This window comes from Gorilla gorilla, chromosome 15 (genome assembly GCF_029281585.2).
Source record: "Gorilla gorilla gorilla isolate KB3781 chromosome 15, NHGRI_mGorGor1-v2.1_pri, whole genome shotgun sequence".
Classification (NCBI taxonomy): Eukaryota; Metazoa; Chordata; class Mammalia; order Primates; family Hominidae; genus Gorilla; species Gorilla gorilla.
The window spans coordinates 35,756,848-35,775,255 of NC_073239.2; the positions used below are offsets into that span (position 1 = coordinate 35,756,848).

Consider the following 18,408-nt stretch of genomic DNA (forward strand, 5'->3'; position numbering starts at 1 on the left):
TCAAAGGAGGGGGCTTTTGGTCTCCCTATCTTGCATGCCGAATTGAGCAAACTGCCAACTTTCTGACCTTTTCAGATGATCACATTTCCATCATTTCAGCCAAGCTTACCCATCCTCTGGGTCCTAGTCAAATTGCCTTATGCTCTGCCCCACAACAGAAGCTGAGGCGAGCCCAGGGAAGGTGTTGTAGTCTGTTTGGGCTGCTAGAACAAAATATCAAACTGGGTGGCTTATAAACAACAGACATTTATTTCTCAGAGCTCTGAAGGCTGAGAAGTCTAAGATCAAGGTGCTGGCAGATTCAGTGTTTGGTGAGGGCTGCTTTCTGGTCTATAGATGGCACCTTCTTGCTGTGTCCTCACATGGTAGAAGGGGTGAATGATTTCCCTTGGGCCTATTTATAAGGGTATGAATCCCATTCAGAAAGGCTCTGCCCTCAGAAAACTTAATCACCCCACAAAATGCCCCATCTCCTAATACCATGACTTTGGGAGTTAGGCTTTTATTTTATTTATTTGTGTATTTATTTTGAGACGGAGTCTCGCTGTCTGTTGCCCAGGCTGGAATGCAGTGGCATGATCCTGGGGCACTGCAACCTCCAGTCCCAGGATTCAAGTGACTCTCATGCCTCAGCCTCCCCAGTAGCTGGGATTAGCCCAGCCACTATGCCCGGCTAATTTTTGCATTTTTAGTAGAGACGGGGTTTTGCCATGTTGGCCAGGCTGGTTTCAAACTCCTGACCTCAAGTGATCCACCTGCCTCAGCCTCCCAAAGTGCTGGGATTACAGGTGTGACCCACTGCGTCCAGCCGGGAGTTAGGATTTTAATATATGAATCTGTGGACAACATAAACATTCATACCACAGCAGTTAATGAAAACAGATTAATGAAAACAGGCTGTCATGTTTTCTAGTCTCCAGGCTCAAGTGTAGCATGGAGAATCCCACTGGCTTTAAAAGGCCAGTCGCAACAGAAACATTAAATAGCTTCCAGTGTTGGGCCCAGCAAGCCTTGGAGTATAACAGATGTGGACAGGTCAGGATAAAACTGGGATAGACTGAGGGTGAGGGTCAGATTCTGAAAATCTTCAGATAAGTTTCTATGCAGGTCAAAGATGTTCCTCAGGGTCTTCTCTCTTCGGCCTTTTCTCTGGCCAGAAGCACTACAGATAGATGAACCTCACGGATCCTAAAACAGAGCAACGAGACTGGTGACTTTCCTCCTTTTCCCATCTAATAATGCCACCACTTTCTATTTTTTTTCTTTGTCTTACAAATCTATGCCTTTCTTTCCATTCCTATTGCTTCCACCCTTATTCAAGTTCTTATCATCTCATAGTTGGATGACTACTCTGGTTGCTAAATGATCTCTTTCCTAAATCTAATTCTTCACTCCCACCCACCCATAATCCATCTCTATTACCTCCTCCCCATCAGATTAATTTTCACAAAACAGTATTTTTTATTACTCCTGCTCAAGAATATTGTATGGCTCAAGATATACTATAGCTTCTCATTGCTAAATCTTTTTGCTTAGCATTCAAGGACCTATACAACCAACTAGGCCCCAATCTACCCTACCAAACATCACCCACCTCTCATCAACATTATTCTTGGGCAGGGCACAGTGGCTCATGCCTATAATTCCAGCACTTTGGGAGGCCAACAAAGTGAGACCTTGTCTCTAGATAAATAAATAATAATAAAAAAATTAGTTGGGAGTGGTGGCATGCACCTGTAGTCCCAGCTACTCAGGAGGCTGAAGTGGGAGGATTGCTTGAGCCTGGGAGTTTGGGGCTGCAGTGAACTAGGATTATGTCAGCGCACTCCCACCTGGCTGACAGAGTGAGACCCCATCTCAAAAACAAAACAAAACAAAACAAAAAAACCCCAAGAAACAAAAAACCTAAGAACCAGATTATTCTTCAGCTGGGGTCATATGGCCTAATTGCTATACACTTGACAGGCTACTTGGTAGTGGAAGGAGCATAGTCCCTGGAGTGGAATGGATCTGGGTGGGGAAATGAATCCTAGATATGTCGTTTACTAGCTGAGTGGACTTGGGCAACTCACTAAACATTTCTGAGTTTCAATTTTCTCATCTGTACAGTGAGGACGATAACACTAACCTTACGGTATTAGGGGATAATATATGGGAAGCTACTATTCAGTTCTCCAAAGTAACCTGAATGTTTCTGCCTCCAAACTGTCCTTCATGCTCTCTCTCTGCCTGGATAGAATGCCCCTCACTCCCACTCAAGTATTCCATGGTTGCACTTCTCATTTTGGTGGTTCATCCTAGGAACAAAGCCCTTTTCCTTCTCTGAATTATAGTAAGATAATGATTTCTAGACTGTGGGCCACAGCCTCCTGGCGTGAGGATTTCTGAAATCTTGCAAAGGGCCCTAGAATCTGTATGTATAAAGAGTGAGTGTGAACTGAGTAAATAATATGGCTTGCATGTGTAGGTATTACTGCATTTACAGATGTTGTGACAGAAACTTACTTCAAAGTATTGATGAATTCGTAGTTTGTATTTTCTCCATCAGGGGATACTAAAACTATTATGTGGGGTTGGAAATCTCTAATCTCCCACTTGAGAAGGGTGGGAAACTACTGCTACAGGACTTACTGTCCAAATGATTGATCTTATATATAACTTGTCATGTGTTTGTACCTTCTCTTGACAAATGTCAAAATGTCATTTCTCATCACAAATGTCTAGAGAGGGTGTGACCAGATGCACACTTTGAATTTCATCTACACAGTGGCTTGCACATAACAGATACTTAAAACTGTTGCTTACTTGAAGGTATAGTGTGAAGCTGCTCTGGCCAAAGGGAAAGAGTTTAGAGAGAGATTGTCCTTGCAACACTTACACCCTGGTTGGGCTGGGAGCTGCCCTGACATGGAAGAACCGTATCTTAGGGTAGAACCAGCCTTACTTCTGCCTGCAGCAGGCTGGGTGGGACCCCAAGGTCTAGGAAGCCAATGGATGTCAGTGGAAATTTCCCATCTCCTGCCTGCCCTGCGCCCCTGCGTAGGCCCCTTATCAGGTTCCCCCTGAGTCATCCTGACCCAGAGACGAATTTAGATGCTGGAACCTTCAGGTCCTTCCCTCCCCCACTCCAAGTAAGATGACTTTTGACAAAGAAAAGCCTGCAGGCAAAAGTTCTCACTCGAGGCTCTCCCTCTCCCCAGGTTCCTCTGGTGCTGATGAGATCTCTCCTGTCTTGCGCACCTTTGGCTGTGACCCTTATTCCAGCAGGCTTTTCCTTGTCCAGGAGAGTGTTAAACTGGCATCCAGAGAGAAGAGGGGACTAGGAGAGGGGCCAGGGTGCCCAGCTTCCGTGCCAGTTTCTGGGGGAAAAGTTATAAAGGGAGTGGGAGAACGGAACAGAAGAAAAGTTGGGTGCTCCAAATTGGGGGATGTAGGGGGAGCGCCTTAGATTTGGGGTTGTTGAAGGCTGGGTTTTAGCCCGACCAGTTTTCCTACCGTGGGTCACCTCCTCCCTCTTGGCCTCTCCTTCTTTCCAGTAGACCCTGCCAAGTGGGGATGAAAGGGGCATTGATGTTCCTTGGATGGGAGGGGTATTGCGGGTGGTGAGGGTGGTGGTGGGAGGGTGGTTCCCAGGCAGGAGGGGGCAGGGAAACTTGGGGGTCTTGGGGGGGCAGTCGGTGCTGGTGTTGCAGTTGGCAGCTCAAGTTCCATTGGCCATTGTTCCTGACTGGCCTGGCGCCCAGCCCCCGAAATGGCAACTCAGGAACCAGTCTGAAGGGGGTTGGGGTGGATATGATCCTGGGATTGGGGGAGCTACAAGGGGGGCAGATGGGGAGAAATTCAGTCAGGTTTCCTTTTGCCTAAACAACTTCGAATTCCCTTAAGCCACATTATCTAATCAACTAACTCATTCCAGGGAGCCTTCCTCTGAGGGGCACAAGGAGCGCTCATTCCAGGGTGTGTCTGTGTGTGTGTGCGTGTGTGTGTGTGTAAAGTCTACAGTGGCAAACCCACTCGGGCACCGAGAGGGACGCGGCAGACCCTGAGACCATCCCCTGGGCATTGCGATTCAGCGGGCCTGAGCTGGTCTCCTTTTCTGGGCCGGACTGGGAGGGGTTAGCGGCGAAGCCACAGGGTCTCTTGGGTCCCAGCCCGGGACACTGCGTCCTCCCCAAGCCCCTACCCCACCCCCGCAGGGTTAACTCCGCCCCTGCGCCTGTTTACCCAGGAGTCAGAGCCTCTGGGGGTCCCCGGCCCCTCCCCCGCGCCCCTTGAGGCATTGACCCCAGAGTCCCTGTTGGCCATCCTCTCCCCACCCCCCGCCCGCCCGCGATCGCCCTCTATTTATAGCGGCCCCCCGCATTCCCCGCCCCCACCTCCCCGCCTTGTTGTCCAACTTCTCCCGGAGCAGCCGGAGAGCAGGCGTCGGGACGCAGCAAAGAGAGGAGAGGTACCAGGACTCTGGGCACGAGGGAGTCGGAACTCCTGCGCCCTCGACGTTCCCCCGTGCCCCCTTTCGGCGCCAGCACACCTGCCCTTGCCAGCCGGCGAGACCCCCGCCTCCTCAGCGGCGGTCCCGCCCACCTCCTCCTTTCTTAATCTAGTTCTCTGTGTTCGGGCGGGGGGAGTCGAACTCGTGGGGTGTCAGTATCCCGGGTTCGTCTCCCCACTACCGGTTCCCACCACTGAGTCTGGGGGCGAAGGAAGGAGCCAGGGTGCGAATTGCAGATCCAGGTCGTGGATGGGGGCGGTGCTGAGGGCAGCCGAGGGATCCCTCGCAGGGCTGAGGGATCCCCGCACTCCCCACACCGCCCCAATGCGGGGAGGGGGCGGTGGAATGTTTTGGTGAGCCGAGCAGAGCCTGGAAGCGTCCAGCCGCCCGCCCCTCGCCCCCCGGCCCCAGCACAACCCTTTCCTGGGCGGCAGTCTGGGCGGGGTGAAAGGGGGGGCGTGTTTACTGGGGGTCTGGGGCGGGTCTGCGGGGAGCCTAGCGCCCGTGGGCGGGCTGGGGCGGGCCGGGGGCGGGTCTGCGGGAAGCCCGAGCCGGGGCGGGCCCGAGTCAAAGGCAAGTGAAGGTGGAAGCGGCGGCGGCGGCAGCAGGTAGGGGGAGGGGCAGGCGAGGGGCCGTAGGGCCTGGAAGGCGCCAGCCGGGCCGGTGGGCGGTGTGATTGATCCCCGTCCCCTGGAGCTGGAGGCTCGGGGGAAAGGGCCAGCACGGAGGGGGCGCTCGCGGTTGCTGCGCACAAAGGCTGAGGCTCCAAGAGCAGCGGGGCGTGTTTGGGGTGCGCGCGAGGTTGTGTGCAAGGTCCGGGGCGCTTGGCACCGGCCACGCAAGGGTGTCAGTCTCCACGCGGACGGGCTGCGTAGGGACTCGTAGGGACGGGTTCCGGGTGCTGGGCCCGGCCGGTCTCCTCTGTCCTACCCATCCCTTCCCGATGGCGCTTGCCTTCGCGGGCCGTCGGGGGAGAACGGGAGAAGATTGTGGGACCGCTCTCCTCTCCCTTTCTCCACTCGTGGGACCTACACGGAGACTGAGTAGAGGAGAGAAGCGACGGCACCAATCTTTGTGTTTGTTTTTAAATTGTGGAGGGAAACAGCCATGCTCTGCTACCCTCCTCTTACTGGAGAGATGTCAAAAATTTTGGGGATCCCCTATTCCCCCGCGTTTAGTCCCCCTGCAGATAGAAAATTGAGGCCAAATGTAGTAACTAACTGGGGCAAGGTCACACTGGGAGTGGCAGAGCCGGGATTCGAATCCGGAGGTTCTGACAGGGCCACCCTCTTACCTCCACATCAGCACTTCCTTCTCTTCTCCGCGCAGCCTGAACTGATGCCCTTGTAGCCTATATTGATTCCGGCTCGAGCCTAGAGAGGACGTGTTCTCTGGACTTAGGGGTAGACAGACACTGGGGAGGGTTAGTGACCCGAGGAGGTTGATGACCCTGGGAGTCTGGGTCTTGGCTGAGGCTTTCCGTCCCTAAAAGACCCCAGGTCTGTCTCCCATGTCATTCACCTCGTTGCTGTGTTTTCTCAGACCCCAGAGTCAGAAGGAGTGAGAACCCTGACCCCTAATCCCACTGCATCCAGCCAATAGGAGCCCAGTAAGTGACCCCACCCCGCAGGCTGCAGGCTCCTTCCTGTGCAGGTCTGTCCAGGTGCTCTGCTCCTCACCCACTAATGTTGAACTTGGGGAGTTTATTCAGAGTTGGGCGGAAGAGTCTTGGGAGGAAGGGAGGCATTGGGTTGGTTGGACAGATGTCCCTTTTATGTTGTTTTCCCCACCTCCCCCATTGGTCATGTTGCTTTGGTCATTTTTAGCCCCCTTTGAGCTGCCGACTTTGGGGCTTTAATTGAAGGTCATGGTCAATTGTGAACTCTCACAGTCCTGTCTTTTGGTACCCTGTCCTTTAGAATACTCAGTCACTGAGCTACAAGTTTCACTCCCTACCTGAGAGTGTGGGGTGGCCCCTAAATATAGCCTGGGAAATCTGAGCTACACTTCTGCCCCACCCTGGTATTTTGGTCCAGGGCAGAGGAGGGAGGGGGTCTGGAGGTGTTGTTGAGGGTGGCAGTGGGGATGGTGAGTATCAAGAGAAGGGCTGTCCTGATTCCTCTTCCAAAGCTTCCACCGATCAGCCTGGAAACGGAGCTGGGGGCAGGAAAGGCCCTCTGTGTGTTGTAGAGTAGTCTTCAACCCCTGGGTCCCTCTGTTCCCTGAATCTTCCTGTGCTGAGAGAGGAAGCCTGGTGTTTGAGGAGATGTGGGGATGTAGAGACAACTTCCCAGTCTCATTTCCTCATCCTGCCAGGCCACCATGGCAGAGCTGCAGGAGGTGCAGATCACAGAGGAGAAGCCACTGTTGCCAGGACAGACGCCTGAGGCGGCCAAGGTTATTAGAGACCGTTTGACTCCCATGCCCAAATTCCAGACCTCTAAGCATCCCCCTTGCCTTCTAACTTCCCAAGCCTACTGATCTTATTCTAACTCACACCACTGCTTCACCACTACCCTAGTCTCTCTCCCCATACACTATAATTGGGAGTCAGGCCCTTGTCTCGTCACTACACTAACCTTCATCCTTTCCGTGTCTCTCTTTGTCAATCTCTTTCTGTCTTTGGTCATTTGTTGGTCTGTCTTTACTTGCCTCTCTTTGTCTGTTTGTCTCTCCATCTGGGACGCCACACGGTCATGTGTTTCTGTGTGAATCCGTGTGTGTCTCTTCAGGAGGCTGAGTTAGCTGCCCGAATCCTCCTGGACCAGGGACAGGTAACAGTGTGGGGGCAGTCCCAAGGTGGGAGGAGGGGCTGTCCTCTTCCCCAGTAGAAGGATGGCCTCTGCTTGGCCCTCTCTTCTCTCTTTGCTTTCTTTCCTTCTTTTCTAGTCCTTTCCCTTCCCTCTCTCTCCCCTCTCCTTCCTTCCCCTCCTCTTCTCTCTCTAATCTTCATTATTCTTTCTTATCCTCAAACTCATCTTCCAGTATCATGTTTTCCTCAATTCTTGCTGATCCTGTTTTTAATTCTTTGTTCCCTTTTCCCCCTTGCCCACCCACTCCCAGCTCCCTGACCTTGGTGTTGCTTCTTTTCTGGCCTCGTCTCCTCTGAGCCTAGCTCTTGGTGCCCTGTTTTCCTGCAGACTCACTCTGTGGAGACACCATACGGCTCTGTCACTTTCACTGTCTATGGCACCCCCAAACCCAAACGCCCAGCGATCCTTACCTACCACGATGTGGGACTCAACTGTAAGGACCTTCATTCATCTCCCACTCCTGTCTGGGAAGAGGCTGTGGGGGAAGGGTAGAAATGAAACCCAGAGGGAGGGGAGGGGTCAGTGTGGGAAGGAGAAGTTCTCTCCTGGTCTGACTGTGGCATGAAAGGAAGGGTGAGTTCTGACTGGGGGACACGTGTCGCTGTCTGATTCTATTGTTGAGGTGATGTGGGTTCTCTTTAGATAAATCTTGCTTCCAGCCACTGTTTCAGTTCGAGGACATGCAGGAAATCATTCAGAACTTTGTGCGGGTTCATGTGGATGCCCCTGGAATGGAAGAGGGAGCCCCTGTGTTCCCTTTGGGGTAAGAGTTAGGTCGTTACTGCTTCACCAGACTGTGAGGAACAGGACAGGTGCGGGAAAGGTTCGACTGGGGAGGAGGAAAGGGAGGGCAGTGGTGATTCTGGGAGAGAATGAGTAGGACATCCTGAGGTGGGGGGTGTGAGGGCAGGTTGGTATCTTCCTTAACATGCCTCTCTTTTCCAGATATCAGTACCCATCTCTGGACCAGCTTGCAGACATGATCCCTTGCGTCCTGCAGTACCTAAAGTGAGAGGCCTGGGAACCCCTCCAAACCAGAGTTCTCTTTCCAGCACAAGGAGACCCTTAGAACTTCCAGGTTCACCATGGTTCCTGAGCCAGTTTCAGCTTCTGAACTCAATATATCTTCTTCCTTCATGCTCCCGCCTTGACAATTGAGAAAAGGTGGTGGGTTTGGAAAATTGGCCAGAGTCAACAGAATAGCCCTAATGGGTGGAGGGAAGGAAAAGGGTCTATGCTTGGCCCTGCCTCAGGCTAAGGAGGGCCTTCTCTGATCAGAAAGTCAGGGAGGAACGAAAGGGGGTGACATAATCCCTGAGGAACCAGATAGACCTGTCTCTTTCTCTCCCACTCCCCTCTCCTTCATGCCCACACCTGGTGGATGGGGAGCTCTGCGGGTGAGAGAGAGTTGGGGAAGGAAGAGAACGCCAGACCAAGTGTCTTTGGTATTCAGAGGGAGGTGCTGGCCCCTGGGTGCTGTTCTTAGCTAGGCTTCTCCTAGGCACCAGGGCTCAGCAGCTCTGGTTCACCACTTTGCCACTCTTTTCCTCATTCTCTCCATTGTTCACTAAAGTTGTGTCTGTTTTCACATTTGCTTTAAGTTCCATTCTTCCTGTTCCTCTAAAGGAACCAGGAACTAAAGCAGAACAAGTTGAACTGGCTCTTGAAAATTGAGAATGGACAAAGAGCTATCTATATAGGAAAACAGTGTGTTGGTTGGCTGGTGGATGGGTGTTTGTTTTTAAGACACTAGCTCTCCAGCAGAAAGCTGGGGATAGACTTCAGGTATCTACCCTGACTACCCGTGCCAACCTTTGGCTTCTTGGGCCCTTCTTTTTCACATCCTCCAAAGAAAGGTCCGTGTCTGCCTTTCTTTGTGCCTGTGGACTCAGGAGGGAGGGTGAAGAGTTTGAAGAGATGGGCTGTGGCAGGTTTTGGACAGCAGATCCCGTGAGGCATATATTTCTTTCCCTTTCACAGTTTCTCTACAATCATTGGAGTTGGTGTTGGAGCTGGGGCCTACATCCTGGCGAGATATGCTGTAAGAAATAAAAAGCCCAGAGGAGGGAAAGGAGGGTCCAGACTGATTAGGAGAATACTGTTTATTAGTGCTGTTTGGGGGAGGAAGTGGGCAGTAGGTGGGGAGTCAGGCCCTGTGGGAGTCCAGGAGTGGGTAGAGCTTAGCGGGGAGGGGATAAGGCCATGCCCTGTTTCTCATTTCCTTCCTTCTGCTGTCCCTCAGCTTAACCACCCGGACACTGTTGAAGGTCTTGTCCTCATCAACATTGATCCCAATGCCAAGGGTTGGATGGATTGGGCAGCCCACAAGGTTTGGAGGGGCCTGTGTGCTGAGACCTAGGGTTGGGGATCCCCTCGTATGGATCCAGTTAGGCTCTGGTAGATAGCCTAACTGGATGGACTCTGAACTTCAAGGAGGGAGTAAAGGGGCAGGAAAGTGAAGCTGTCACTTTGCCTGAGTCTCTTATAATATCCTGAACTTTGTTTTTTTCTTTTTTCTTTTTTTTTTTTTTTGAGATGGTGTCTCACTCTGTTGCCAAGGCTGGAGTGCAGTGGCTTGATCTTGGCTCACTGCAACCTCTGCCTCCCGGGTTCAAGTGATTCTCCTGCCTCAGCCTCCCAAGTAGCTGGGATTACAGGCACCCGCCACCACGCCCGGCTAATATTTGTATTGTTAGTAGAGATGGGGGTTTCACCATCTTGGCCAGGGTGGTCTTGAACTCCTGACCTCGTGATCCACCCGCCTCGGCCTCCCAAAGTGCTGGGATTACAGACGTGAGCCACTGTGCCTGGCCAATATCCTGAACTTTCTCACCTGCCTTCTCCTCATAGCTAACAGGCCTCACCTCTTCCATTCCGGAGATGATCCTTGGACATCTTTTCAGCCAGGTAAGTGGGTGTAGGAGATGTAGAAGAGTCGAGGGGAGCAGCAGGGAACTTGAATGCTTGGGCTAACTTCCTTAGCTGGGACAGGATTTGGGGAAGGAAGAAGGCTTACCTCTTTTCCTCCAGTAATTGTTGTTTTCTCTTTCCGTCCCTAATTTTTCTCCTTGTTCTCTCCTTCAGGAAGAGCTCTCTGGAAATTCTGAGTTGATACAAAAGTACAGAAATATCATTACACATGCACCCAACCTGGATAACATTGAATTGTACTGGAACAGCTACAACAAGTGGGTGGGCTGTGTGTGTATGCATGTGAGAGAAATGCAGAAGCAGTAATTGGGCATCATGGGGGAGGCACAGAGGAGGAGAGGGAAGTCCGGGTAGTGTGCAATGTGTAAGGAATGCAGCATTTAGTGTGCAGTGGGGGCAGCTTCAGGACAGAGTCAGTGGGAAGGATTGCAAGGGGCTGTCCCCCTTCTCTTGTTTACCTCCTTTGGATTATTGGACTCCCAGAAGTAAGATGATCTTGTGTCCTGTGTCCTTCCTCCCCTTTTGTTGCCCTCTGACCAGGGATCTAGGGCACAAGTGACTATAGGGGCTGTGCTTGGGGCCTGCCTGCCCCTTTCTCCTTTGGTTTCCACCTTTAATAACCAAGATTTGACCGTAATTTTTAGACAAAGATAGTTCCATCATGGGAGAGATAGCTTATATCTGGTTAGACAGCATTGCCCACCTAAAATTCCCACTCTTTTAACCCCTTTCTAGCCGCCGAGACCTGAACTTTGAGCGTGGAGGTGATATCACCCTCAAGTAAGACTTTAAGAGATAATGCATTGCCTGTCTCCCTGGATCTTCCCTAGGAGCTTGTGTCCCTTAGAAGAAGGAGAATCTTTTGCCAGGGAACTTCCTTGTCATGTCCCACCCCATCCTATTTGGTAAATCACTTCCCTCTAGGTCTTCCCCCTTTGAATCCTCTTGGTGGCATCAGCAGGGAGACACAGAAGCGTCTTTCCTCTTTGGAGCCAGACATTTTTCCAGCTGCACTCCTAGGCAGAGGCCAGTGAGGGAGTGCCAGGGGCTCACTGCCTTCTCCCCAACACTGTGTCTTTAGGTGTCCTGTGATGCTGGTGGTAGGAGACCAAGCACCTCATGAAGATGCAGTGGTTAGTAGGGAATTTTGGGGTGAGTGAGGGAGGAGGGTTGGGGTCCTAAAGTGGTGGTCAGAAGAGTATCTTGCCAAGGGGATGTCCTGTTTGGCACAGGGAGATCAACTTTGGGGCACTAAGAATTTGATTCCTGGTAAGGAGGAACTGGGTAGGGAGCTGATAGAAAAGGGACTGGGGTCTGGGTTCCTGGGTCCCTTACGGGGGAGGCGCCACAGTGGGCGTGACCTCATTCATTCAGCCTCCTGCTTACTCCAGGTGGAATGTAACTCAAAACTGGATCCCACCCAGACCTCGTTCCTCAAGGTCAGTAACCTGTTCCTGGGCCCCTGTCCACAGCCATATATCCTCTCTACATGCAGCTGCTAAGCCTCCAGGGCCCTGCATGGGAGCAAATGGGGTGAACGAAGAACAAAACAAAGGGGCTAGAGTGAAGAAGCTAGGGAAGAGAGACCCTTTCCACCTCTCTGCATGGCTCATTTATGTGTGTTTCACTTTTTCTGGGTGGCGCTCTCCTGAACAGATGGCTGACTCCGGAGGTCAGCCCCAGCTGACTCAGGTGAGTGCCCCTGCCGTCCATGGGATGGGGAAGTGGCATAGGATACCGGTGGCACTGGGCTCTGCCTTTTGCCACACACCCCGTCCCCACGATGCCGCAGCCTCAGGTTCCAGCTCTTCCTCTAACCTCAGCTCACCGTCTCCCTCGCCTCTTCTTACTTCCGCAGCCAGGCAAGCTGACCGAGGCCTTCAAGTACTTCCTGCAAGGCATGGGTTACAGTGAGTATGGGGACAAGAGCTTGCTGCACTAGAGGAGATATAGGCACTGACGGGGTGGGACCATTTTAGGTGAATGCCTGGACTCACCACTATCTGCCCAATCGAGCTCATTGATCCCCTGGCTTAGTTATAACTAGTCATAATCCAAGGACCACACCCTGAGTCGCCAGCCCCCCTTCCCCACTTTCTCTCTGACTGCTTGTGCATTGTGCTGTCTCCACAGTGGCCTCATCCTGCATGACTCGCCTGTCCCGGTCTCGTACAGCCTCTCTGACCAGTGCAGCATCTGTTGATGGCAACCGGTCCCGCTCTCGCACCCTGTCCCAGAGCAGCGAGTCTGGAACTCTTTCTTCGGGGCCCCCGGGGCACACCATGGAGGTCTCCTGTTGAATGACCCTTGTTGCCCTAGTGTGGGACCCAGCCCTCACCTCCCCCAGAACTAACCTGGGAGGTGCTGAAGGGGCACTGGGCCACAGTAAGCAAGGGAAAAAGGGCAGATCATGTGGGGAGATGACCTTGATCTTTGATTGCTACCCTAACCTTGACCTTTAACCCGTGATTCCCCCCAGCTCCTGGAAGAGATGTCCTAATATCTCTTAGGGACCCAGACCCTTAAATTCTCCTCCTCCCCCATTTTGGTGTTAAGGTGGAGAGGGCATATGCATCCTCTGTCCTGATCTAGGTGTCTATAGCTGAGGGGTAAGAGGTTGTTGTAGTTGTCCTGGTGCCTCCATCAGACTCTCCCTACTTATCCCATATTTGCAAGGGGAGGGGATTTGGGGCTGGGGCTCCATTCACCAAAGCTGATATGGCTTCTCATTAACCCTTTAGGACTCTGAAGGGTATGGACCTACGTGAATGTGTGTCAGGGGGAGACTTGCTGGTGGGTTAGTGGTCCTCAGGATGTGATAGAAACATCCAGTGTAAAAAGGAAGTTGGAATGGGAGTTGGCGGGCAGTGAACGAGTGTGGGGAAGGACTGGTGCTGGGGCAACAGGAAGGGGCCTGGGGCCGTTTGGCCGCACTAACTTTGGTAGCTCTCAGTGTGCATGTAGAGTGGGACTGGGGAGGGAGCTAAGCTTGGGCTGGGCTGCTTGGGGCGTGGCATAGGGTGGAAAGGGCTACCCTGGGGCTCTGACCACACTGTAGTATGTGTGGAGGGTGCCCTCCTGTCTCCCACAACTTCTGCTATAACAATAAACTGTAGAGGAATCTGAGTACCGTTATTATTCTTTGTCTAGGTGTGCCTGCGTCATGCTCCTCTTCCTATCTTCTCCCTGTCCACGCCTCATATTCTCTTCTCAAAGTGATATAAACCCTGGGAGAGGGCCTTTGTGGCATAGGCACTTCACAAAATATGACCACATAGAAACTGGCTCTTTTCCAATACAGTGGTGTCGCCTTGATATTGATAGTATTTTTAAGCCTGGGAGAGAGGAACCGTTTAGATCTTAGGAGACTTCCTTATCAACTATGGGTAACTGAGAAAGGCCACAGGATTTCAGAGATACCACCAACATCACCACCTTTAAGGAAGAATTGAAGAGGCTGGGCAAGGTGGCTCGCATCTGTGATCCCAACACACTTGGGAGGCTGAGGTGGGCAGACCACTTGAGCTCAGAAGTTTGTGACCAGCCTGGGGAACATGGTGAAACCCCGTCTCTGCAAAAAATACAAAAATTAGCTGGGCTTGATGGTGCACACCTGCAGTCCCAGCTACTCGGGAGGCTGAGGTGGGAGGATCACCTGAGCCCAGGAGGTGGAGGTTGCAGTGAGCCACGGTCACACCACTGCACTCCAGCCCGGGCAACAGAGTGAGACTCCATCTCAAAAAAAAAAAAAAAAAAAAAAAAAAAAAATTGAAGAAGGCTGATGACAGAAGTGCCCAAGGATATCTTGAGACCCACCTTCCTGTAGGATCCTCCCTAGGGGGTCACCTAGATTCCATTTTGGATGTTTTAGTGCAATCAGTAGACCAGGGTGCATGAACTTAACTGTAAGGGGTGGGCTGCTCATAGTTCATTCTGATCTGAAGACTTTCAGGAGGGGTGCAGCAAAAAGGAGGATTTCTCTTGGGAATTCCTCTTCCCTCATGGAATCCAAGGGATCTGGGAGCTTATTAAGTCTGTTTGTGGTTTATTAAGAAGTTTTTAACAACTATGAACAATCAAGAGGAATTCTTATTTTGCAGCTGTTGCAGGCTGATTCTTAGGGTCTTGAGGCCCAAGAAGTAAAAATGAGGCACCTTGTAGCATTATTGGCAACACTACTGTGATGGAATATTGCAAGGTCTTTTGCTAGATTGCTTTACAGAAACTCCACAGGCAATTATACCCTTTCCTCAATGAAACTGAGCTGAGGACTAATGCACTTGATGTCTGGTGCTGACACACTGATTGACGTGGAAATAGGATATGGAATATGCCCTTGATTCTTGAGCATTTCATCACTCTCCTTCATAGAACTGGGTCTATTTTAAATGTGGTAGGCCAGGGTCAGAAGGGGAAGCAGAGGTATTGGGTAACAAACAGGGTTATGGAGCTTGCTATTGGATGGTGAGGGTATTGGGTGACCACACGCAGGGCAGGCAGCAGAGTGCGAAGCACCACACTGAAGAAAAGAAGCGGCATAATTGGAATCATTGGGGACCAACTAGCTTCTCGGAAAAACACAAGGAAAAGGCAAAAAACTATAACCAGCATCAATCTTTACTGGCAATAGCTGCTGTTGTGTATTATGGATGGGAAGGCAAGTCTTTTCTGCATATCTGCCTACATAGATAACACTGTCAGCAGGGCAATCTCTAGAAATGGGAGCACATTACATGTATGCGTAGATAGGTGAGTGTGTGCATACACATCTATCATGTAGGTGGGTGTGTCAAATGGGTGATGACTGTGTGTCTTTCCCATAGATGTCTCTGCATAAGAAATCTGAGTTTGGTAGAGAGAAAGATGCCCTCTGCTGGGAGCTAGCCGTGGGGTGGGGGTTTTGTCCTTGACTGACCTCCCTACTCTGTTGGAGAGCGACGAAAAGCTCAAGAATCAAGAGCATATTCCATGTCCCATTTCCATGTCAATCAGCTAAACATTCCAGTTTAGCCCATGGGGGTCACAGTGCCCCCTTGTGGTTGACATGGTTCTTAATAACTTTCCCCAGTTCCCAGGTCCCTTGGTGTTTCCTCGGTCTTACAGCTCCGTTGTGCTTTGTGGTTCTGTGTAGTAGCTCTATAGGAAGGAGGTCCTAATATCATGGTTGGCCATTGATCTTGACCATTTTCAAGATTTTCAAGATCAGAGCTGGTCTCCTCTCAGAGGAGAGGAGAGGTGATTTTACAGAAGCAGAACCACAGACTCCCTACTTTTTGTCTCTGCTTCAGGTTTAGGACCCCTGTTTCTCTCTTCCCCTTATTGTCAAGGAACGTGAGTATTTCCCAGACTTTAGGGACAAAATCCCAAGATAGCTAAGAGAAGATTCCATGGGAAAGAGAGTAAAACCAGAACAGAGTGAAAAGAGCCTTATGGTTTCAGCTTGAAAATTCTGGATTTCACGAAGAGATTTTAAAGGGTGAGTCTCTGATGGTACACTGAACCTGCAGTAGGAGGGATGGATGTTAGCCATAAGAGAGTATATGAATGGTAAGGAAAAATACTGGAGTGGGAGACACCACCTTCCTTCCTCTTTTTCCTTCTCTTTCTTCTTTCTTTCTTTCTTTCTTTCTTTCTTTCTTTCTTTCTTACTTTCTTTCTCTTTCTTCTTTCCTTCTTTTTCTTCTTTCTTTCCTTCTCTCTCTTTCTCTCTCTTTCTTCCTTCCTTTCTTTCTCTCTTTATCTCTTTCTTTTCTTTTTCTTCTTTCTTCTCTTTCTTTTTTTCAGATAGGGTCTCACTCTGTCACCCAGGCTAGAGTGCAGTGGTGCAATCTCTGCTCAGTGCAACCTCTGCCTCCTGGGCTCAAGCAATTCTCCAATCTCAGCCTCCTGAGTAGCTGGGACCACAGGTGCGCGCCACCATGCCCAGCTAGCTCTTTGTGTATATATAAATATATATATTTTTGTGTGTGTATATATAGATGTGTATTTATGTATATATATGTGTATATATGTATATATAGTGTAAATATATGTGTATATATATGTGTGTGTGTGTGTGTGTATTTATTTTTTTGGTAGAGACAGGTTTTCCCCATGTTGTCCAAGCTAGTCTCAAACTCCTGAGTTCAAGTGATCCGCCTGCCTCAGCCTCTCAAAGTGCTGGGATTACAGGCATGAGCCACTGTGCCTGGCTGGGAGACACCACCTTTCTAGAGCAATTTTAAGACTAACTAGAAAGTGAGAGTCAGTTCTGACTAGAGGCCAGGGTATGGTGAGGGCAAATAGTGCCTAGAGCAATGTCATTTGTTTGTACCCTCTCTCCTCACTAATATCAGAATTTCCCACTAATTGGATAAATACATAGTAAAAGTAGAATGTCCTGTGTATTTGACATTCAACAACTCTGAAGACAGTAACAAAGAACACAATTTAAAATTTTTAAAAATCAACAACCAGCATTTTATAAGCATTCCCACACTGGTGCCTGGGGTTTCAGGTGTCATTCCTCTCTGCACCTCTTTTGCTTCCCCCTTGCTAGTGGCAATGGGCTTCTCGCTCAGGTCAGTCAGGGTGAATGTGAGGGTGTCTGGCTGGTTGTCACACTCACACATACAAACCCACTCACACTCTGGCAGCTGTTCCTTGTACCTTATCAGACCAGAGGCAGGAGCAAGGGACTGTTTCTTGCAGTGAGGGTGGCAAGACATTCTAAAATTGTCCTTCAGGGTGAGGTGAAGTGGCACAAACTCTTGTAAGAGTTTGTCTGGAGCTCTTTGGTTTTTGTCCCTGGATGTGTCTTGTCCTTTTATGTTGATCTCTGACTGACCTCCCACACTACTCCCAAAACTCTGGTTTCCCTCTGATGCTATTCCCCATCTCTCTTTCTTTACACATTGTCATCCTACAACTGCAATATTCAAATCAAACCCTCAGCTTGAAAGCAAAGGAAAGGTGAGTTCCAAAGGGTTACTTTAGAGAAAAATGTACTGGTGGCAGAAATGGAATGCTGGCTCTAGCAGGGCAGTTGGAGGTATTGTTGTTCTATATTCTTCCTCTTTAAGTATATACAAAGTACATGTGTGGAGTGGAGAATGAGGGGTAGGGACAGAGGACAGGGATTGGGGAGACTTGAGAATGCTCTACATAAATCCTCTCCTGACTATTCCAACTAGTTTTCCCTCATCCCTTTTCCCATCCTGCATGTCCTTCCTCTGATTTTTTTTTTTTTTTGGAGGCAGAGCCTCACTCTGTTGCCCAGAGTGGAGTGCAGTGGTGCAATCTCAGCTCATTGCAACCTCCGTCTCCCAGGCTCAAACAATCCTCTCACCTCAGCCTTCCAAGTAGCTGGGACTGCAGGTGCACACCACCATACCCAGCTAGTTTTTTTGTATTTTTTTTTTGTGTGAATATATATATATATACATATATATTTTTTTTTTTTGGTAGAGATGGGGTTTTGCCATATTGCCTGGGCTGGTGTTGAACTCCTGAGCTCAAGCGACACACCTGCCTTGGCCTCCCAAAGTGCTGGGATTACAGGCTTGTGCCACTGTGCCTTGCCTTTTCCTTCTTTTCTTATTTTTTCAGCCCTCACCATTCTAGTTACCATTTGTTATAAGCTATCTCTTAGGGCTGAGTGAATCAAGGCTTACTCCTGAATCAGGTTTGTAGTCACCATGCCCCGGGCATCTCGGCTCTCCTTCCTGTCCTAGGGTTCTTATGCCTGTTCTTATTCCAGCCTTTCTTGTTTTAATCTCATTCAGAAATCACATTCATCTTCTGCTTCTGTATAGCCCTCTCTGGCTCCTTGCTGGGAATTCATATCTTCTGAAAACAATCAAAAGGTTATTTCAGTTTCCTAGTCCTGATGTTCTCCCTGATATTCTCTACATGAGCCATTCTCTAGTTTTATTCTAGCTCTTGAAACAATATGGTTCAAACTAAAGACGGTTCTGTTCCTGGTTGGTAAGAATTTTGGGAAAAGGAAAGGAAATAGCCATGGAAAGGAAAGAAAGCATTGATGGCTGAGGACAGAGGAGACTAAAGCAGGAATCCAAGGGCTCCTGGGATAGAAGGAGGCAGAAAGTTCAGGACTCATCCACCTATGCCTGACATCTCCCAAGCTCTACCTCATTTACCTCAAATGCCGGTAGTGACCCAGAACATGGGGAG

General features: G+C 50.2%; 2 protein-coding genes and 1 long non-coding RNA gene across 13 annotated transcripts in view; 2 read left to right on the plus strand and 1 right to left on the minus strand.

Moving 5' to 3' along the window:
- Positions 1-231: 231 nt before the first annotated feature.
- LOC129526835 (uncharacterized) lies at positions 232-6,028 on the minus strand. Its single transcript, XR_010130743.1, has 3 exons — positions 5,787-6,028; positions 1,595-1,683; positions 232-1,188 (listed from the first exon to the last, which is right to left on the minus strand). It is a non-coding gene; the product is annotated as an uncharacterized lncRNA (long non-coding RNA).
- Positions 4,348-13,362, plus strand: NDRG2 (NDRG family member 2). 11 transcript variants are annotated; one of them, XM_004054870.4, is made up of 17 exons: positions 4,366-4,450; positions 6,035-6,101; positions 6,809-6,889; positions 7,225-7,266; positions 7,633-7,738; positions 7,948-8,068; positions 8,251-8,313; positions 9,286-9,346; positions 9,548-9,634; positions 10,156-10,212; positions 10,390-10,493; positions 10,972-11,016; positions 11,318-11,369; positions 11,628-11,675; positions 11,893-11,928; positions 12,095-12,146; positions 12,370-13,362. In XM_004054870.4, the coding sequence occupies exons 3-17, from the start codon at positions 6,815-6,817 to the stop codon at positions 12,534-12,536; spliced, it is 1,116 nt and encodes a 371-aa protein (XP_004054918.1). In that variant the 5' UTR covers positions 4,366-4,450; positions 6,035-6,101; positions 6,809-6,814; the 3' UTR covers positions 12,537-13,362. The 11 variants fall into 11 exon arrangements, with proteins under 11 accessions (XP_004054916.1, XP_004054917.1, XP_004054918.1 ...); XM_031001642.3 differs by lacking the exon at positions 4,366-4,450 and adding an exon at positions 5,002-5,100 and having other exon boundaries at positions 6,035-6,145; XM_004054866.5 differs by lacking the exon at positions 4,366-4,450 and adding an exon at positions 5,003-5,100.
- Positions 4,724-18,408, plus strand: part of RNASE1 (ribonuclease A family member 1, pancreatic) — a 249,634-nt gene continuing 235,949 nt past the window's right edge. The window contains exon 1 of the mRNA XM_055362463.2: positions 4,724-4,734. The gene's annotated coding sequence lies outside the window, so the exon portion shown is untranslated. The remainder of the gene's footprint in view (positions 4,735-18,408) is intronic.